This window comes from Phacochoerus africanus, chromosome 2 (genome assembly GCF_016906955.1).
Source record: "Phacochoerus africanus isolate WHEZ1 chromosome 2, ROS_Pafr_v1, whole genome shotgun sequence".
Classification (NCBI taxonomy): domain Eukaryota; kingdom Metazoa; phylum Chordata; class Mammalia; order Artiodactyla; family Suidae; genus Phacochoerus; species Phacochoerus africanus.
In genome coordinates this window covers 264,296,620-264,319,326 of record NC_062545.1, presented here as the reverse complement: position 1 = coordinate 264,319,326, position 22,707 = coordinate 264,296,620, and the positions used below count along the sequence as shown (strand labels likewise).

Below are 22,707 nucleotides of genomic sequence, written 5' to 3'. Positions count from 1 at the left end.
GGTGGAAAGCTTGGTGGCCGGCAGCGTGACTCGGTCTCCTCACCCAGGGACTGGCAGGAACTGCTCCCTCAAATGGTTAACAGTGACCACACAGAAAAGGTCACAGGAATGCTCAGTAACAACAGTTACCTTGATGATGATGATTTTTAAAATAACATTCTTTTTCATTTCATTTGTCAATTGCTTTCTTCACTGCCGTCAGACCTGCCTCAAGGTCTAAAGACAGAGCCCCCTCTACTCCTGCTCTCTTCTTACAGAAGCTCCTCCCAGTAACTCTTCAGAAAAGTAAATAATGCTATTATTCCATTTTACAGATGAAGAAACTGAGACTCAGAGAGTTGAAATAACTAGGCTCAGGTCACATAACTCATTTCACTGATTCTCTTCTTCGAGTTGTTCTGATAACCTTGGCTCCTCCGGGTGTCAATTCCCATGCTCCCTGGCTGCACAGGAGCTACCCCTCCCTGTTTAACTGGGCCTGGGGACCTGCTACCCTGCCTTACCAGCTTGCTCTCCCTAGAAAAACCAGGTCGTCATCCAAGAGAAACTGTCCTTCAGCATATGCTCAGAACAAACACTTGAGAAAAAAAATTCAGACTAGGAAAACCACAACCCAGGGCTTTTTACTGTTACCTGGTGAAATGGCCTGGTCCAACCCCAGAGAGAATTCTCCTCCATGCTGTCCCTGGAGACAAGGTCTGAGGGCAGGAGCCTGATCTAGGTATAAGGTCTATCATCACTGACAAGGCCCAGAGGAAAAGTGGGAGTCAATGACGGCAATTACCCAACTACTGGGAAGCCTTGGGGAGCAGTTCGGTGGGCTGAGGGTGTCGACAAGAACCAAGGCTTTTCCAGAAACACTAAGCAGATCTCATACCACAGGCAGGACTAGTCATGGAATTTTCAACTTTGGGATATACCTTCCAAGAGGGCTTGTTCACCATAATTCATATTCAAAGAACAAACCAAGTGCTCATTAACAATCAAACTGCAGTGTTCCTGAGCAACTTAAATTTCAAGATAATTACAACGTAATGACTCCACTCCTCCCACCCCTAAAAATGGAGGAAAAGATAGGAAAAAAAATGAATATGAAGCTACGGGAGGGGATTAGTGAGGGAAGAGAGAAAAGAGGGTGTTAAGGACTAAAAGCGCAATCAGCAAAAAGAAAGAAAATATCATTGGTTTTACTCCCAAATAACCAGAAAAGAATGTTTCCAAGAACTCTTTAACCTGGTGAATCAAACAACTACTACAAGATGGACAAGGAGTTCCTGCTGTGGCTCAGCGGTAATGAACCTGACTAGTATCCATGAGGATGCAGGTTCGATTCTTGGCCTTGCTCAGTGGATTAAGGATCCAGCATTGGCGTGAGGTGCGGCAGTATAGGTTGCAGGCATCCTGGATCCTGCATTGCTGTGGCTGTGGTATAGGCTGGCAGCTGCAGCTCCAATTTGACCCCTAGCCTGGGAACTTGAAAAAGAAAAAGAAGAAGAAGGATGCCTCACAATAGGAGCATCACATATACTATTCCATTACTCTTCAAAAAAATCATAGAAATTATGCCCATTTTATAGATAAGGAAGCTGAAGCTTCCAAAAAGTAAGTGACTTTTCCAAGGTCACTGCAGTGGGCATGTTCCCTGGGCTGCAGTGGCAGAGGGACCCTTTAAGGGGCAATCTTTGCTCGGAAACATCCATCAGCCTGGCTGACATTCTCAGAAATGCACTGCAGTGTGAGTTGTCTTCTACCCACTCCTGGCCGTTTCCCTTCTTCACCAGCGACAGACCTGCACCATCTCTTTCACAGGCCTCCCCTCCAATGAATCTCTTGCACACCTAATTCTGTCTTGGTAGCTGCTTTTCAGAGGAACCAAGTTGATATATCCAGAGAAGGATAAACAGGGATGTGAATCCAGGTCTGTCTGTCCTTCGTACCCAGAGATGAACTGATAAATAAATTCTGTTGCTAAATCCAATGACCAACTCTCACATCCCTTCTTCCTTGACCCATGAGCACCGTCCAGTGTCGCTGATGAGTCTCTCATCTTTACAACACAACCCCCCACATTCTCCTGGGTCTCTGGCCAACTATTCTCAGTCTCTCTTGCTGGTTCCTCCTCATCACCGTGACCCATAAATCTGGATGTGAAGCATCCGGGGCTCAGTTCCCAAACCCTTCTCTTCATTACCTATATTTACCCTTATCTAATTTCATGGCTTCTCCTACATATTTATGCCTCCCAGAGTTCTCTCTCTAGCCCACAACTGTCCTCTGAACTCTAAATTGACCTATCTAACAGCCTACTTGACCTCTCCACGTGGATGTCTGGTAGCATCTCAAAATAAATATGGACAAAGCCTGCTCCTCCTGAACAGGAGTGCCCAGCCTGGCAGCCCATAGTCTGGCCTATCTCAGTAAATGGCAACTCCAGCCTTCCAGTTGCGCAGGCCAAAAACCTCAGTCTTCTTTGGGTCCTTTCTTTCTAAATTCACAACTTATCTGTCAGAAAATCCTGGCAGCTTTTCCTTTAAAATGTATCCAGAATCTGACCACTTTTAACCAACCACACTAGTCCAGGCCACCATCATACCCGGATTCCAACAATAGCTCCTAACCGATCCCCGCTTTCAGCCTTGCCTTCCTACAGTATAATTCTCAAAATAGTGGCTAGAATGATCCTTTCAAAACCTAATCAGATCCTGTCACTCCCTACCTCATCAACCTCCAATGACTTGCCATTTCACTCATCCTAGAAACCAAGATTCTTTTAAGGGTGTGTAAGGACTATAATGGTTTATTTTATGTGACACACGACTACCCAGATATTTGGTCAAGCATTACTCTGGGTGGTTCTGTGAGGGTGTTTTTGGATGAGGTGAACATTTAAATCAACAGGCTGAGCAAAGGAGGCTGCCCTCCCTAATGTGGGTGGGCCTCGCTCAATCCGTTGAAGATCTGCATAAAACAGAAATGACTGGGAATTCCCCAGGATAAGAGCAGAATCCTTCTGATTGCCTTCAAGCTGGGAGAATGGCTTTTTCCTGCCTTGACTCAAACTGAAACATCAGTACTTCCTGGGTCTCGAGCCTCCTGGCTTTTAGACTGAACAACTCCATCAGCTCTCCTGGCTCTCCAGTTTGTCAACTGCAGATCCTGGGACTTCTCAGCCTCCATAATCACATGAGCCAACTCCTTATAATAAAGTTATACACACACACACACACACACACATATATCCATATGTGTGTCTGTGTGTATATATGGATACATATATATTCTGTTGGTTCTGTTTCTAGGGAGAACCCTGACTAATAAAAGACCTTATACGATATTGGCCTCCCCATTTCACTCAGACCTCATCTCCTATTTCTCTCCCCTCCCTTATTCTGCGACAGCCACACACACACTCTTACTATACCCCGAACACCCCAAGTGGACTCCCACCTCAGGGCTTCTGCACTTGCTGCTTCCTCTGCCCTCGTGATGAATACAAGTACAGTTTGCTCTCTCACAACCTCAGTTCTCTGTTCAATTATCACCTTTTCCCTGAAGCCTTCAGTGAACACATTACTTAAAATTGTACCAGCCCACTACCCCAGCTATGACATCCTTTATTTCTTTCCACTGCCTTATTTTTCTCCACAGGAAGAAAAATATGGCCATCTGACACACTGTATGTCCATTTCCCCAGCAGAAGTTCCACAAAAGCAGAGGCTTGGTCTGGCTTGTTCACTGCTATATCTTCCATGTCTAGAACTACGCCTAATATATAGTAGGCGCTCAATAAATATCTGCTGAATAAGTGTATGAATATCCTAAAAGTTTCACATTTCAGCATAAAAATTTCATATTCTCATAAAAGCTATTAAGTCACTTGCGGCCAGAAAAGGCTAGGGACTGACTTGCAAAGGGGCACAGGGAACTTTCGGGATGACTGAATTGGTCTGTATCTTGACTGAGGTGGGGATTACAGGGACACATATATTTGTCAAAATTCATCATCATGTACACTTGAAATGGGTTCATTTTTTGTATGTAAGATACACCTCAATTAAGTTGACTAAAAACCAAAACCAAATATCTTATATTCCAGACCACCTCTTACACCAAAAAGTGGCACACAAATTTATTTTCAGATTATGCACCCTGATCTGAGCTTTGGCAATTATGCTCCACATGGTTTGGGTTGGTACATAAATAAATTTTAAAATACCAACTGCTGTCCCTTTTACAAAAAGAAAACGTGCTCTCAGAAGTCCACAGACATAAGAATAGACTTTGAAGTCAAGCAGACCCATATTGAAACCCTGCACAACTCGACCTTTAGTAGCTAAATGAACTTGAGTAAATTATTTAACCTCTCTTCGACTTACTTACTTGTATAAAAAATAGGAAATAACAGAATGACTTAAATAATACAGGGTAAGGCCCAGAATATACTATGTACTCAGTAAACAATCACTTTGCCTGACATTATTGTTGCCATGCAGTGAGCCAGGAGAGCTGTTCAAACATCAATGGGGTTTCTTAAGAGAGTGATGTCAAGTTTGGGTCTGAGGACCACCGGAGGGATTGCTCAGGTGTGCTGCAAATGGTTACCTGGCCCTGAAACGTCCACGTCTCTAAGAAGCTCAGCAGTATGCAGTACATGGATGCAAACAAGCCTGAGACAATTACGGGGCAAAGGCTACACCAAGGCCCCCACATTCCATTCATTTAGTCCCCAATTACAGTCCCCCCTCTACCACTTTCCACTTCCAGCAGAAGAACAGGAAGCAAAGCCTTAGGAGACCATTACAACCCTCTTGGTAAAAAAGAAAAATTTTAAACAACCAAGATACTCAACAACTGGAAACTATTTAATGTTATACATAACATGCAAACACCATGCTTCCCTTAAAAAGAAGAAGGAGGAAACTCTCATCAGAGAGCAATGACACACACTGAAAAAAAAAAAAAAAAGAGAGAGAGAGAAGAGTACGTATAACATAATCCTGTATCATTATAAGAAAAAGGGAGATATAGACATGTGTCTCAAGTTGCATAGAAAAATCTAGAAAATCAAGGTGCTAGAAGTGGTGCCCAATGGAGGAAAGGATAGAGGTATTTTAATTTTTTCTTTAATCCTACTTAAAACCAATACAGATACTGATGAAAAATAATGAAAGAGGAGGACAATCCAGAAAGGATGCATTCTCGCTGGGGAACAAGTCTATTTTAGGCACTTTTGTTTCTTTGGTGAATTTATGATTCCTTACAGGTTGTTTTTTTTGTTTTTGTTTTTGTTTTTTGCTTTTTAGGGCCACACACACGGCAGACTGAAGTTCCCAGACTGGGGGTCGAATCAGAGCCACAGCTGCTGCCACAGCAACAAGGGCAGCTCACAGCCACAGCTCACAGCACCACCGGATCCTTAACCCACTGAGCGAGGCCAGGGATCGAACCTGCAACCTCATGGATACTAGTCAGGTATGTTACCCCTGAGCCACAACAGAAACTCCCCCTTACCAGTTTATTTAAAGCCAGACAGGAACACAGTGCTCTCAAACCAAAGAAGCCTCACTCTACTCTGTGGTTTTCTCACTGATATTTGGTAAAACAGTAAGTAAAGGAGTATTGGTTTGTTTGGGGGCAGGAATCTAACCTGATCAAAATAAACTGCTCAAAACTCTTCAGGGTTCCTGATGAAGTAGTGAAGGGCTGATATATCAGAGAAAGCTGCTATCAGGAGACAAGAAGAGGGGATAAGGCAGTAAAAAAGACCTGCGTTCTGTCCTGCTTCTGCCCCTCGGTAGCCCCAGAGCAGCAGGCCCCAGCTCCTAGGAGCTGGAGGTCACTCATCAGGCAAGTGGACAGAGAACAGTCTCCTGACCTCAGAGTGGAGCTGGGAGAATTCAAGGAGAAACCCTCAAGTGTTCAGCCCAGCACCTGCAGTGCAGGGGTTAATAAATAGGACTCAGAACCTGACTACATAAATAGGAAAGAAAAACAGAAGAAACTATTTCGGCGAATCTTAATTAACAGGAATGTATAAAGGCTCCATCTAGTTAACTGACTTCTCTAAAGGAAAGCACACCGGCCAAGAAGAAAACAAAAGCTGCACATATTGTCAATGGGGATGAATGTAACCCAGAGCCTGTGAGGTCCAAGGCATTTTACCAAGGACGGCCAGGAGAAAAACCTGCACAGGGGCACACACACAGCTGGACTGGAAGAGGCTATGAAAAGGCTTGGTGATAAGAGCCACCCAGGCTCCAAGTCTGACCTGTTACTGCTTTGGGATTTATCTTCCGATTACTTCCCAAAAGGATCAGAGGCAGATTACGGTAAGAGTCACGTACTCAGTAGACTCATTTAAATAAGAATATAAGAATCAGAGGAGCATAATGAGGGTGAGGTACCAGCTGAGATCTGCTGCAACTGAAAATAAAACTTAGCTCTGGGCATCCAGAGCAAAGGCAAAAAAAAAGCAGACTTGTAGATTATTATCGGGCAGAGGAAGAAGCACAATCAACAGGAAAGGTAAATTTTTATAGAACTAAATTTGAAATTTTACCATCAGAAACTGATCCTTGGAATCTATGCTTCTGATGCCCTCCCACCTCCCAAACGCCTAACATAAGCTTTTCTGTGTTACTCTCCTCCCCACAGCTTTGCCAATTACCAGCTGCGTGACCTGAGCTAAGGCCTCACCTCTTGGAATTTTGATTTTCTCATCCCTGAAAGGAAGTGAGGTGCCTACTCATTTAAGGGAAGGAATGAAGGAACACATGCTAGCATTAACTGGGTGCTTGCAAAACATCGAAAGCTTTGTGTACGTTATCTCACCGAAATCCCCGATAACTCTCTAAGGCAAGTCCTATGAATATTTTTCAGAGGTAGAGACAGTTGCCGTTGTCACACAGCTAAAAAGTACAAGAGTCAGAACTCACTTTCACGCTTCTGTGATACCAAGGCACAAATTTAACCATTAAAGCGTTAAACTTTTCTACTTTTCCTGCACGTGTCAAGTGCCTAACTACTCCTGGCACATAGTGGATACTCAACGTATTAGTCCTCTTCCTCGCTCTTTCCTTTCCTCCTGATGTAAAATTACGTACACAGGGAAAATTTTAGGTCTGCTGAAATAATATAGCTCCTTTCCTCTAGATCTTAATCTATTTCCTAACCCCACCAAATCTCCACCTATCACGTATTCATTCATCTTACAAATAAGGAACCTGAGGCAGCATGCTCTAGGGTGATACACCCAGAGTCATACTGAAGTCACTGCCAAAGCCAAATAAAACCAAACCCTGGTCCTCTTTACATCTAAATCAAGCTTTATCCTCTCACAAGACACGGCCTCCATAATAAAGAACAGATCATTCATTTTTTATCTGGAAAAATACCAAACGTATAATTCAGTAAGGGGTCTCATGACCTTCCCACCTTGTCAAAGGGAAGAAAGTATATAAAAAATGAGGTTTGCGGGAGCAGACGGATTTGGTCCGTCAACTTTCTCTTGGATTACACCCATTAAGCAACATACAATAATGCAAAATGCAAAATACAATGTAACAGATCCCCATGTCTTTGGAAATTCAAGTTAAACTCACTGATCTTTCAAACTTACACACAATGCATAAGGGCAATCGTTAACTCGTGTGGGGCTGCAGCGGTGCACATATATCAACAAGCTCTTTGAAGGAAAAATATGATCCACGACTGGGCCACTCTAAGAAGAATCCAAGCCAGCAACGAGCATTTAAATCCACAGCGCCACGGCATTTCAGAGCTCCAGAAGGGAGCTGGCAGATCGGTGAGAACAAGCCCTTCATCCTGTGTAGCAGGAAACCGAGGCTCAGGGGTTAAGTGGCTTTTCCAAGATTTCACAGACAGAAGAGCAAGAACTAGAAAATAAAGCTGCTGACAACTATTCATCCCTTCATCCCACTTGCAAGCCTTGCTTCTGCTCTCCATGAGTACACACAGCACTTTCCAGAATTACTCATCTACCCCCAGAGTGCAGGAGAAGGAGCCTGGACTCAGCTAACAGAAAAACTCAGGATTTGCATCCTGACGGCTACTAACTGGCCATGTGATCCTGAGCAAATCCCTGAATTTCTCTGAATTTCTATTTTCTCATCTACAAACTGTGGATAAGAGTAAATTCCACAAGCTGCAGGTAATATACACTAGGGCTCAGGATGGCCTTGATTTCCACAAGGCAAACCCCACGTCCATTCATCCCTAGCACCCAGCACAGAGGCTGGCAAATAACACAGTTGTAGAAAATCTGCTAAGTCAATGAACTAATCAAGCAAACAGGTACTGGACTTGAACCAAATCTGTTTGCTTCTTAAACCCTGGGTTACACTGCTCCCCAATTCACATGCTTTCATGGCAGAGTGTCCATTTTGATTTACAGAGTACCAAGTACACAGTGGGTAAGCTGGCCATTTTCTGGCCATGAGGAGGGAAGAAAGTTCAGCAGGAAAGTTCCTGGACTCTCAGTGTTGGTATTAATTCTTGCTAACAGCATGTGTGCATCACGAAGCCTTAGAATCATCTAAACCTGGGTTTAGGCCTCAGCATCAGCTCTGTGACCTCAGAGATATGACTGTACCTCTCTGAGCCTATATTTCCACACCTGGAAAAAAATCCACTCTACAAAGACTGTGGCACAGAATTCCTATATGTAAAGGAATACAAGATGGTTGTGGCACAGAATGACTCAGAGGTGTCACCCTCCATTCCCCTTCTTATTTGGAAGCTTCATTCATTCATTTCACTTAGGTCTACAGTATGACTCCTTCCTGAACCTTCCTATCCACAAAACCCCTGACTCTCTCCATCCCCTTAGCCTGCTTATTTTCCTTCACAGTCCTTATCACCACCTGACATCACATTATGTATTTATTTTTCTGCTTACTGTGTCTGCTTGACTATAAAGTAAGCCCCAGGAGGATGGGGATTTCTTGAATATTTGTTCCATTTGCTGATTCATCTCAACAGCTAGGACAGTGCCTGCCATGTAGCCAGTGCTTAATAAACATCTGTTGAATGACTGAACGAATGAATTCAACACTTATTTGGGACTTGCTATCTGTGAGGCAGCGTGTAGGAATAGGGGTTTAAAAATAACTAAGAGGGAGCTCCCATTGTGGCTCAGTGGAAATGAATCTGACCAGTATCCATGAGGATATGGGTTCCATCCCGGGCCTCACTCAGTGGGTTAAGTATCCAGTGCTGCCATGAGCTACGGTATAGGTCAAAGATGTGGCTCTGATTCAATCCCTAGCCTGGGAATTTCCACATGCTGCATCTATAACCCTAAAATGCAAAATAAATAAATAAATAAGTAAGAAATGAGAGTACAGAAGGAGAAGCTAATTCTGCCTGCTACGGAGTCTGAGAAGGTTTCTATCCCACCTGGACTACTGCAGTGGCCTCTCCACTATTCTCCCTGAGCCTACCGGCCCCCTTCATTCCAATGCTAATCAGCAGCCAGGGAGACCCCCAAAAAGTCAGCATGAGATCAGATCACTCCTCGGCTTAAGTGTCTCCAATGGCTTCCTGTACAAAGAGAGTACAGCCCGCACCCCTCCCCTCAGCCTGTCATGCCTGAAGCACGAACCCTTCTCTCACCAATCCAACCCTTGCCTGCCACTCTTTCCCTCCCTCACTGGCTTTGGGACACAATGGCTTTCTCTTCCTCCAACATGCCAAGGCCTTGTCATTTCTTTTTTTTTAATTAAAAAAAAAAAAACCATACATATTATGCATTTAAAACTCTAAGTTCCATATATTTATACAATTAACAATATTCTGTTCTTATGCTTAAAATTCTTCGACAAGCGAGGACAATTGTGAAAATGACTCTTGAAGGAACCCAGTTAGAGATGCCAAGTGTCGAAGTCTTTTCTGACTCAGGGCGTTCGGGCCATCTGTGCACTCTGCCTGGAAAGCTCTTCCCCTAGGCCGGCTCTTCCTCATCATTCAAGTGACCTCCTTCAAGGATCCTCCCCAGCTAAAGTTGTGCCTGCCACCATACCCTCATCAAGTCACTAATGGATCACACTGCCTTTTCTCTCCTCATAGCATTTCATTATCTGGAGTGACTTTCTCTATTTAATGTGTCCTATCTTTCCAACCGCATTATAAAATACATGAGGACGAGAACTTTGTCAGATTTGCTGCTGCATCGGAATCAGAAAGTGGACCTCAAAAGATGCTGGAGCCTGCCAAGACGGGAGGTACATACAGGTAGAGTATGCTATCAGCCCAATGGTATCTGGAGTGTTGGTTTCCTTCCAAAGATAACAGCTCCACTGCATCAAAATAGGTGAACGTCAGCCAAACTTACTTGGGAATGGGTACCCGAATTAGCGTCCCTTCCACGTCTGGGTTCAGATTCATTCCACTTTCTCTTATAGCCTTGATAGCTGCAGCTGTACACTGAAAACCAGATCAAAAGGTAAACAGAATTAGTAAATAATTATTACCAGATGCAAGCCCTCTGTCGATAACTGGGAACCCATCTTGGCAGAACATGGAAACATTTAGTTCTGTTACCAGTAAGATCAGGAAGTTACATTGGTGTAGAGTGCTTTGATCAAGCTGAATAGCAAACTATGTCCACTCCTGGTACCAGTGTACTGCGGGAGGAAAAAAAGCAAAGAGAAGGAAAAAATAAAAAGAAAACAGCACTGCTTCTTTGAAAAGATTTCAATGGTTTGAGGCAACACAGATCAAAAACCACAATAAATCCTCAAGGGAGGGGGGCTGGTCTGTGCAAGGATTGGTGTAAAGACAGCTGAAAGATTTTATACATTAAAAATTCCAGTTGACATTTTACACTCAAAATATACCAGTGCCGATTTGGAATGAGTAAATAAATTTAACTCATTCGCATCTAGGCTCACACCAACCTCACTCATGTTTTGGCATGAGCCATGAATCTCTGCTCATGTGTGTGCCAAGAAAGGAAGTGTGGCATTCTAGTTAAAAGCATGGTTTTGGAGCCAGGAAGACCACAGTTCCAACCCCAGCTCTGCTAATCATGCGACCCCGGGCAACAAGCTTGACCTCTCCAAGCCTCCATGCTGTAATCTAAGACCCCACGGTACCACACCTCAGAGAGGATTCAATGAGGTAACATGAGCCATGCATCTTGCTCGGTGCCCATAACACCCAGGTGAGGGATGCTACTATATAAATTTATTCAATAAAGATAAGAATGCACAAAATCCCCAAATAAGGCTGAGCTGATGTCATCACTTAGCTGATGCGCCCGCTGCTATCCTGCCATCCTCCAGGGTCTTCTCTGATCCAGCCTTGCTTTCTAAGGTGCTAGGTGGCACACTGATGCACTGATTTCCCAAAGTCCCTCAGCGCACCTCAAGCAACATTATAACCACACCTGGCCTGTGTTCCTAAAGCACAAAAGACAGCAGCGTGGGACAGAGAGAATTTCACGGGCACGCCAATGTAGAATTCATGAAAACAAGGCCCCTGACACTTTCAAACAAATTTTAGGTTTGGTCAGAGCCAATCCGCATCACTTGGATTCACAGGGCCAATTCCCAGCCTTGAGTTTCTCCCTAGACTTTTTGGTTTAAATAAATGGGGTTTGTTGCACACCTATTTTACTTTTCCAGGTTTTGTTCTGTTTTTTAAGGGACTGCCTAAAAAACTCATCTGTTTCATTTTAAAATGACCTCAATCTTACAAGGACGTGAGGTATTATCGTAAAGTTGTAAAGACAAGCCAGCATTCCATGGGCTGGTGAATCATTCCGTCAGGAGGCTGTACTCAAAACCTAACAGTGAGGCCGCTTAAAACTGTAAATTCTTAAAATGCACCTCTGACCACAGACTCCTGGAGCTGGACAGGATCTCAGACATAACAAGGTACCGTCCCTTCCTGACATGTCAGGGAGCTGCTGGTAAAAGTCACATCCCTACACACCAAAACAGTCCCTGGGAGCCAAGAGCAATGACTGAGGACCTCGCCAGTGTGCTTCCAGTTACTGTCAGGGTTAAGAGGAGATTCTTAGCAACTCAACTCTTCATCCAATGGTGGTTACTTTGTCTCTCTTTTCTTCCTGATCCCCTAGCTCAATGTATTCAGTAATTGTGGCACAGGGAATTAGTTGTTTTTTGGTCTTTTGGGTTTTTTTTTTTAGGGCTGCACCTGTGGCACATGGAGGTTCCCCGGCTAGGGGTCGAATCGGAGCTGCAGCTGCCAGCCTACACCACAGCCACAGCAATGCCCGATCCAAGCTGAGTCTGCAACCTATACCACAGCTCATGGCAACAATGGATCCTTAACCCACTGAGCGAGGCCAGGGATCTAACCTGAGTGCTCATGGATTTTAGTCAGATTTGTTTCCACTAAGCCATGACGCATACTCCAAGGAATCTGATTTTCTTGTTGATAGCCAAAAAGAACTTGGAAATAGGTCTGGTATATAAAGGGTACGGCCCAAGTAAATAAAGCAGCTGAGTAATGAGATGAGATTTTCGTCTGCAGGAGAACTGCCATCTTCCTTAATAAAATGAAACAGGGATTTCTGAAGTTAATAACACAGGGAGAATCACCACTTTGAAGGAATGGCCTGATTTCAAGTCTCCCCATCTTCCTCTTTAGAAGCTTCTCACTGAATGACTGATAACTCAGCTGTAACCTCCTCCTCCCGCCCCTGCAACCTACCTCCTTTTTCACCGGCTGGCTCAAGTGCTGCCACATGACTGGTTCCCGGGTAGGCACGGGAGAATCCACTGCTGCTTCCAAGCTGGGCGGGAACTATACCTCAATATTTACATCTTCCCAGCCCAAGGCTCAGTGCCAAGTACAGGGTAAGTGCTCAGTAAAAGCTTGTTGAATAGGTATATTAATGCACTGGCTCAGATCTGTTAGAAAAATGCATCTCCTAACTTTCACTTCATGTTTATAACCCACCCCCTGCCAAAACCTTATTTTATACTATTTTATACTTGTTCTGTGCCCTTTCAAATGCAGAAAAAATGATTCGAGAGGTTTTATTTGCCAAGAAACCTACTAAAGGAGGTAGTTCATCTAAACTATTCTAAACATGTGTATTTTACTTCGATATGGAAGGACACAGAAACTCGGGGAATTATAGTCATTTTCCCAACATGATTTCTGAACTACTCATAGTTCAGACAAAAAAGCAAATATTACTATTGTATTTCCATCTCCAAGCCTTTACCCCTCACTGAAAGGGATGCCCACCGCACTTCAGGGCAAGCAGGCTGCTCTCCAACGGCCAAACTGGCCCACTAGGCATGGCTGCCTGGCATGATGTGTCCAGAAAGATTACAGACCCCATCTGGGGTCAGATTGGAAAGAGTGCTGTGATCAATTAGCAATGTCTGCATGACTATTCTTAAACTAATAAATCTAACTCATCTGCATCTACTCTCACACTTGAGTGCACGTCTTAAGCTATGGACAAAAGATGGTGACACTTTTGTTAGGTGAATAAGTCCTTGACAATATGGGTTCAAGTCAACAGCTGACTTACAGGGACTTAAAAAAATCTGTGGAATTAATGAATGGATGGTAAAAGGAGCACAGGCTTTAGTATCAAACAGACCCCTGCTCAAAGCTTGGCTCTGCCATGACAGTGTGAACCCACAAAAGAAATTCTACTTCTCTGAGCCTCGGTTTCCTCATCTATAAAAAGGAATAAATACTGTCTAATGTTAGACAGTATTTGTGTTGATTGCATGAAACACAACACGGGAAAGTAGTGCCTGGCAACAGCGTAGATGCTAATACGCATTTGCTCTCTTCCTTCCACAAGAGCAATAATGAAGCCTGCAGGATTTGTTTTTTTCATTTGCCTTGTTCAAATCATGCTGTGGTTTTTTACTTCTTTCTTTTCTTTCCCATCATTAACTCTAGCTGCAGGCAAGTTTATGGAAGGCAGCAACTGTGTGTACCATTTATCAAGCAGGACACAAGCTAAACAAATGAAATGCAGTGTTCTGTCCTCGATGCATTTGAAAAGATTACGCATGTAAATCTGCATTGTGTCTCCACCGCATGACACAGAAATGCTCAGGTTTGAAAAGCAAGCCAACCGCATGTGAAACAGAAAGGAATTATATAAACACAGGGAGGATTAGCTCAGCATTTTGAAGCTATAAACCTGCGGACTCCGTGGACAGCTTCTAAACTGGAGGAAGGAAATGTTTAGTTAGAGCTATTTGTTTAATATATACACCAGATGAGATAAAGGAATTCAAAAGACAATGTAACTCATACTTCCTCACTCTGTCCTTGTAAAGAACCTCTCTACTGAGAGGACTATAGATGCTTTTTTTTTTTTTAACTCATAGAATTTCAACTTGGAGAAACAGCCATGATGCTTTGCTTGAAAAATGAAGATATACTCCAACTTCCTAAGAAAAAATTAAGCTATTAATACCTCCTCCTGCCTCATAAGATGCTCTGGTGGCCAATCAGGTGCTTCTTCTGTGCATGCCATTTGCTATTTAATAACAGAAGTGGCTGGCTCTGAAAAGCAATCTGCCTGATGAGGTCTTCAAGCTGTGTAATTAGGAGGCTATTCCCTAAATTGGCCAGCAGTGCCTATGGGATTAGATGAACAAGGCAGAGAGGCCACAGTGGTTCAGAGGGGGCCAGAAAGGGAAAGAGTTAACAGTTCCCTTTCCATTCACTTCTCTGCTCCTCAGTAACACCAGGAATGAGAGCCTCTCTTCCATCAACCTCATGACAAGTATTCATCCACGTGAGGAAATTTTACTGAGTGCAGCCACGTGCCAGGCACTGTGGTAGGCGCTGGACAAAATGAGCAAGTTAGATATGATTCCTACATTCCAAGCTTACAATCTAGTGGAAGTGAGATGGAAAATTAAGATATAAATACATGCTATTGATAATGATGAGTATGATGAAGAAAAAGAATTGCACTGTATAAAAGCAGGCAATGTGGAGGAATCATTGAGATTGGGAAGCTTAGGGAAGTCTTCCCTAAGAAAAGAGTATGTTGGAGTTCCCGTCGTGGCGCAGTGGTTAACGAATCCGACTAGGAACCATTAGGTTGTGGGTTCAGTCCCTCCCCTTGCTCAGTGGGTTAACGATCCGGCGTTGCCGTGAGCTGTGGTGTAGGTTGCAGACGCGGCTCGGATCCTGCATTGCTGTGGCTCTGGCGTAGGCTGGTGGCTACAGCTCCAATTGGACCGCTAGCCTGGGAACCTCCATATGCCGCGGGAGCAGCCCAAGAAATAGCAAAAAGACCAAAAAAAAAAAAAAGAAAAGAGTATGTAAGCTGTGATCCAAAATATGAGTAGCAATTAACCAGACAAGAGTATTCCAAGCAAAGGGAACAGCCTATGCAAAGTCCCTGAGGATGCAAAGGGTCTAAGGAACCAAAAGGCTGGTGTGGCTACGGCAGCATGCAAAGGTAACAGTAGCACAAGACTAGAGAGTTTGCAGAGACAGACAGGGGCCATTTCATCCAAAGCCTTCTAGGCCACAGTCACCTTTTCCTTTTTGTTTTTTTCCCCCTTAGGGCTGCACCTATGGAGGTTCCCAGGCTAGGAGTCGAATCAAAGCTACAGCTACCAGCCTATGCCACAGCTACAGCAACGCCAGATCCTTAACATACTGAGTGAGGCCAGGGATCGAACCCGCATTCTCGTGGATACTAGTTAGGTTCATTAACCACTGAGCCATGAAAAGAACTCCACAGTCACTCTTTTCTTAAAGATTATTTGAAGCCACTGATAAACTCAGTGCCTGGGAACGACATAATCTAATAGACTTGTTGTTTGTTTGTTTGTTTTGCTGCACCTGCAGCATGTGCAATTCCCAGGTTGGGGATCAAACGCGCACCACAGCAGTGACCTGAGCTACTGCAATGAAAATGCCAGATCCTTAACCCACTGTACCAAAAGGGAACTCCTCTAACAAATATTTTTAAAAGTTTGCTCTAGCTGCAGTACGGAGAATAGAACAGGGAGGTAGTGAGTAAGAGCCCCTCTACACCCCCTAGAAAAGTGCACATCAGCTGCAAGAGCCCTCTGATTTCGAACAGTTCGTTCATAGCCAGGGCTTTCTCTTACTTGTACCTCTAACCCGGTTTGTCAAATCCAGCAGGTTCCACTTTGGTCCATGTCTTTTGGCTAGAAGTACTGAAACAGACCCCTGGAATAGGAGGGGCTTCAGATTCCTTCACCGCATAGTAATAGATGAGGAAATGGAGGCCTAGAGAGTGATGCAACCTCCCAAGGCCAAACAGCCAGAGGGATGGGACCAGGTTACAGGTCCTCAAGGATTCCCAATCCAGGTCAATTTCTACTGGACCAATAAGGAAAAGCCCATTTATCTTCCTCAACTAGACTTAAAATCAGAGCCTCAAGGTTGCAATGACCTAATGCAACCCATCTTCCAGCCTTGGAATCACTGTGCTCTGTGCAATATTCTGCAATGATCAGTCCAGTTTGAAAGGAATATGAATTCCTGGAGGGTCTGCTCCAAACACTAATGCAGAAGTCACAAACTGGTGGCCCACTAACGTGTTTTGTCACAGTCTTAAAAAAAAAGGGAGGAGGGTGGAATTAGTTATCAACATTTAACAAAGATCTTATATAAAAATTTGGGTTGCTGGCTTCTTCTATAAATAAAAATTGTAATATCTGATTACCAGGCCTACATTTCTGCCTGGGAAGGATCAGCAAAAGCTGGGTAGAGGCTGCTCCCTGCAGACAGGGCACAGGCTCTACAGTTTCCCAAAGCCCCCCTGTGATGGCCAAGTGCCAATCACCACACTGTCACTATTGTTTCTCTTAGATGGGGCCTATGTCAATATTCAAATTACTTGCCTGGCCTCTATAGTGTCTGAGTTCAGCAAAGGAATTCAGAAACACCAAAAGAGCTTTTCCATACTTTTAAATCACCTTTTTTAGGCCTTCTCTCTTATTTCATCCCAAAGTAGAGAGAATACTTCCTCCTGGCTTGACCCAGCCTCCTCCATTCCAAAAGAGAGCATGGAGGGGGACCTTACCTCTGGGAAGCTGGCCATATTCACCAAAATCAGCTGTGGTGACTTCATGGAGATCTGGCCAATCTGGTTTAAAGCAAGCTTCCCATCAGCAGTTACCACAGTGATCTGATCAAGGGATCCTAGGGGGAAAAAAAAAAAAAAAAAATTACAGGGTCTTAGAATTTAGGACTTTAGTAGCCCCACATCTAAGTCTCTATCAATTCAGATTCTACTAATATTGAGGGATCCCTTATCAATGTGGCAAAACGGTTCAAGGGGCTTTCATAGGAGCAGCAATGTCTGGTGATGCAAAGAGCTCGAAATGTCACCAAAAACTAGGTTGGAATTCCTTACCAGCAACCAGGCTTGCCAGGGTCCTGGTGTGCCTGACCCTGAGTATTTTCCTGCAGCACAGAACTTTAAAGCTGAAATTGGAAAGAGGTGGTCGCCCCTCCAGCAATTTTGCCATTTACTAAGCAGGAAACTTCAGCTAAGTCAGTTATCTTCTGTATATTTTGGATTCCGACTCAATTAAAAAATAACTACCTTACAGGATTCAACTGAGGATTATAACTAAATATAAACAAGTATACAACAGTATACCAAAATATAAACATTAAAAAAAGTAAATCTTTTTTTTTTTTGTCTTTTTGCTATTTCTTGGGCCGCTCCCGTGGCATATGGAGGTTCCCAGGCTAGGGGTCGAATCGGAGCTGTAGCCACCGGCCTACGCCAGAGCCACAGCAACACAGGATCTGAGCCACGTCTGCAACCTATACCACAGGTCACGGCAATGCCGGATTGTTAACCCACTGAGCAAGGAGAGGGACCAAATCTGCAACCTCATGGTTCCTAGTCGGATTCGTTAACCACTGCGCCACGACGGGAACTCCAAAAAGGTAAATCTTTTTAGCCCTTTTAGTTCTCACAACTAGTCTGTAAGACTGTATCCCTGTCTCCACTTTACACAAGAGACAGACCTGGGGAGGCAGAGTGGACCAACACCACAGAGCTGACAAAAGAGCAACGCCAAGCTCCAACTCAGGAGTGCTTAATTCCAATCCTAATCAAGGCTCTTTCCTATCGGATTTTGGCTGTGCATCCGAATCCCCAGAGAGTTTTTAATTTAGAATTCTGGGCCCCACCCCCGAAGATTCTGCTTCTGTCTGGGCTTGAGAGCCTGTGATTTGGAAACAGCTTGTAATTTTTTAAAAATTTCACCACATGATTCTGACTTGCAGAACTGCTCCCTTATACCACTTTGATTTGGGGGGTTTTGTTTTGTTTTTCTTTTCTTTTTAGGGCTACACCTGTGGCATATGGAAGTTCCCATGCTAGGAGTCAAATCAGAGCTGTAGCTGGCGGCCTTCTCCACAGCAACGGCAATGCCATATCGGTGCCACATCTTCACCTACATCGCAGCTTGCAGCAACACCAGATCCTTAACCCAGCAAGCAAGGTCGGGGATTCGAACCCGCATCCTCACGGATACTAGTCGGGTTCCTAACCCACTGAACCACACAGGGAACTCCTATATCACCTTGATTTTGGCAGATTTCCTTTAGGAAAAACAACAACATCAACAAAAAAAGCACCACTTCACTGTTATCTTGGATCTGGTCTTCATCCATATCTGAGTTCTGGAAAACCCTGAGGCAAAATTTTATTGTGAAGAAGGCAAGCATAAAGTTACAGATAGAAAAGGGGCGTTATTTAAACACCCTGATTTCCTATGCAAATGAGCATGAGAGGAAAGCCTTATCATTCACAGTAAGAACCACTCACAAACGGCTTATTCAAGACACAAAGAATAAGGAGGGGGGAGTCTTTTAAACAAATTGGGACTTGTCCCAGCAAATTGTTGTTAGAATAATGCAGTACCGTACTATGGCCCAAAGATCTGATCTGAAACGCAGTACTCAATTCAATTCAATGCCACCACAAGGCAGAAGGCTGCTGACACCACTGGCTTCAATCTGGAAAAGCCCGTGATTCTGAAGACCCATGACCTGGCTCAAATACCAACCCTGCCACTTCCTGACTATGTGACCCTGGGAAAGTCCCTTCAACTTTTGGGGCATCTGTGTCCTGATTTCTAAATGGGGCATTAAAAATCATACTTACCTCACAGGGTTGTTATGAGGACTGAATGAAAGAATTTATGCAAAGCACCTATAACTGTGTCCTGGCATATGCAAGTGCCCAATAACTGCTAACTATTATTGTTACTTCTCAATGTTCCTCTATATTTTAACCAAACTAACCTATTTTCAATTTCTCTATTATAGCCTGTTCTCTCTCGTCTTAGCGTATATTCTTCCTTTTAATGAGAATGTCCTTTTCTGGTCAGATAACGCCTGCTCACTCTTTAACACTCAGCTATGATTGCATCTAATCTCAGAAATCCTGTCTGACATCCTAGGCTGGATTACAACCCCTTTATGAGCTCCCAAGGATCCCATGCACACTTCTACGATAACGACCAATATTTACTGAACACTTTCCATGGCAAGACCTGGTGCTAATTGCTTTCTATAATTTATTTGCTTCCATTATCACGACAGCCCTATGAGACAGTTCCAACATTTTACAAATGTGGAAACTAAGGCAGAGAGAATAACTTGTCCAAGGTCGCAAGAGCTCTTAATAATGGAGCCTGAATTCAAACTGAGGTCTGATCAACTCCAAAGCCCCGCTTTTCACCATTCTGCTTTGCCACATGATTTCATACATGTTGGTTACTTGTCTATCCTTCGACACTAGGATCTAGGGTCTTGGCACAATGTCTTTTTCTCTACAGGGGACAATGTCTTTTTTCTCTACAGCACCTCTTAACCAGCACAGAATAAGTGCTCAATAATGCTTGGATGAATAAAGGAATATTATGTATGGATGGATGAATGAATGAGAGAGGATAAGAATGAACAAATAAATCTGTATTTTAGTCATCTAGTAAAAGCAATCAACTTTCTTGGAGACAGAAATTGCTGGTAGATGATGTAGGTGTAAGAAGAAAAGTTCCTGCTGGTTCAGATAGGAATAAAAAATGATATCGAAGAATCTGGCAAAAAAAAAAAAAAAAAGACTGGCTAAGTTAAGCCTGTTTCATCCAGTCTCTTCATGGCCCCAAGCTCTACACAGAACATTGCACAAACATAACCCTAAAGAGAAAGAAGCAAAGAGGAAATACCAATGGGAGGCCTTTTGAAAATGGATCTTAATTCAGTCTTCCTGATTTGCCATAAGATCCTTTGCCACGAAGTTGCAACATGGGCTTTTCAGTATGCGATTGTGGTGGTTCCCAGTCCCTAAATCCATATCGACATAATGCATCAAATCCTTTTCCCTCAATCTGTCCCCAGCGAGAATCTCCCTCAGCCTCATTCCTGCCCCTCATTTTCACAGAGGTTAACATTTAACAAATTACACTCCCAGCCTCTTTCCAGGCCCATCATCTTTTTTAAGTTCAACAAGAGTGGAGCTTGCTGGCTAATTTTAAGTATCACATTTCTCCCTGAGCTCCTCTCAAACTGCTCTCTGGTTTCGGCTGCAGAATGTTAACAGGCCAGAAAGCACAGGGGAGACAAAGCACTTTATCAGCTTCATACCTAAAATAATAAGCAAGTTTAAAATAAACAGTTGGGAGAGATTGAATGGCACGCTCTACTGTCAGCAAAGGCAGAAATGCCCCAGTCCAGGGTTGACAAATGACGGAATGGTCTTCTGGTTTCACACTGGATCTCGTTTCTGAACTCTCTGTGTTTCTGCTGGTGTTTATAAATGGAGCTGTATATTTTTCACTTGGTTTTCCTAAGAACAAGTTCATGAAATATTTTCTGGTTCCCTCATGAACTAGCCCAACCAAGATGAGAGTGGGAGCAGCCTGCGCTCCCACAGATACTTTCAGAGAGGGTCCTGGGCTTGACTCTAGGATGATGACAATTTCCAAAAGGCCAATTTAACTGCAATTGGATTTTTCCTGCCTGCCTGCACCATTAGCTGACAATTCACTTCTTCCATCACATCTGCAAACGGTTCTCCTAGACAGTTCTGACATTTCCCACTTAGAAAAGCCACTTTCAGGAAGTTATTAACCCAAACGGAATCTTCCTGGTCAAACTCAAGAGTACAGAAATGCAGCCAGTCGATTCCCAGTAAGAGATGAGAACGGCCAAATAGGACAAATTGGGAAAATCAGACCAAAGATGTCAGTTACTGTGAGACTAAATACCTAGAAGTGCTTAGAGTACAGTAATAACAAAACTCCCATTCTGGGGGGAGTACAATTCCATGGAAGCAAAGACCATGCCTATTTTTGTTTATTGTGTACCAACGCAATGCCTTAGTTCATAGCAGACAAATCTTTGCTAAATGGATAAAAGTGTTAATTATATGCTGGGCAGTGCTAGAACCATGACACTATCTCATTTATTTTCATACCCATCCCAAAGCTATGAGGTAGGAATTAGATAAGAAAATTGAAGACCACGGAGTTCCCGTTGTGGCTCAGTGGAAACAAATCCAACTAGTATCCATGAGGATATGAGTTCAATCCGTGGCCTCGCTCCGAGGGGCAGGGATCTGGCATTGCCATGAGCTGTGGTGTAGGTCACAGAGGTGGCTCGGATCTGGCGTTGCTGTGGTGGTGGTGCAGGCTGGCAGCCATAGCTCTGATTTGACTCCTAGCCTGGGAACATCCATAGGCCACAGGTGCAGCCCTAAAAAGCAAAAACAAACAAAAAAAGCAAGCTGAAGAACAGAGAAGTAAAGTAACTGCTTGTGGTCACCAATTAATAAGTGACAAAGCTGGGACTAAAACCCAGCTCTGCCAAAGCAATGCTCTTTCCACTACACTCCTCTCCAAACACATGTTCATCACTAACCTGGTGAGGTCCTTATATTGACAGTCTTATTGAAGTTATCCTTGAGTGCTTCTATCACAGACTTCATCTCTTCATCCACTTCTTCCAAGCTGATTATATCCTCAACCAAGGCAGTGTTAAGATTCATTCTGGTTTGGGACTGTCCTTTCCCTTTGGCTAGAAAGTGAACATTCAATGAATTAAAAAATAGCAGCATAAAACAGACAATAAACAATAAGCTAAGAAGTGCCACCTACCATGTACAGGGGAAAATGCCAAGTGCTAGAAAATGCAGAACATTGTCGCTGCCCTAAAAAAAGAGTTTACATTTACTGTCAACCTGGTACTCAGCATCATGCAAAACACTTTCTCAGATATAAGTGAAGGCACAGGTTTTTTAAATTTTTTTTATTTTTAATTTTAGGGCCATAGCTGCAGCATATGGAAGTTCCTGGGCTAGGGGTCAAATGGGAGTTTCACTTGCTGGCCTACACCATGGCAACATGGGATCTGAGCCACACCTGCAGCAATGGCAAATCCTTAACCCACTGAACAAGGCCAGGGATCGAACCCGCATCCTCATGGATACTAGTTGGGTTCTTAATCTGTTGAACTTCAAAGGGAACTCCAAGGCATGGGTTTTATAATGAGACAATGCAGGTGAAAATACAGGCTATAATGCACACTACCTTTAAGAACTGAAGAGATTACTCTTCTTTTCTGGTATCAGGTTCTTTTCCTATAAAACAGGAATAATAATAATACCTACACTTCCATGTTGCTACAAGGATACAAATTATGTAATTCAAATACCTAAAAGGG

At 43.6% G+C, this 22,707-nt stretch overlaps 1 protein-coding gene across 2 annotated transcripts in view; it reads right to left on the bottom strand.

Moving 5' to 3' along the window:
- Positions 1-22,707, bottom strand: part of MRRF (mitochondrial ribosome recycling factor) — a 59,139-nt gene that overhangs the window by 20,143 nt on the left and 16,289 nt on the right. Inside the window, exons 2-5 of one of the 2 annotated variants that reach the window (XM_047768327.1) lie at positions 22,143-22,195; positions 21,907-22,062; positions 17,045-17,163; positions 10,352-10,443 (exon numbers count right to left, since the gene is read on the bottom strand). In XM_047768327.1, the coding sequence (XP_047624283.1) occupies positions 10,352-10,443; positions 17,045-17,163; positions 21,907-22,033 (338 nt within the window). In that variant the 5' untranslated portion in view covers positions 22,034-22,062; positions 22,143-22,195. The remainder of the gene's footprint in view (positions 1-10,351; positions 10,444-17,044; positions 17,164-21,906; positions 22,063-22,142; positions 22,196-22,707) is intronic. The other variant, XM_047768328.1, reaches the window with a different exon arrangement.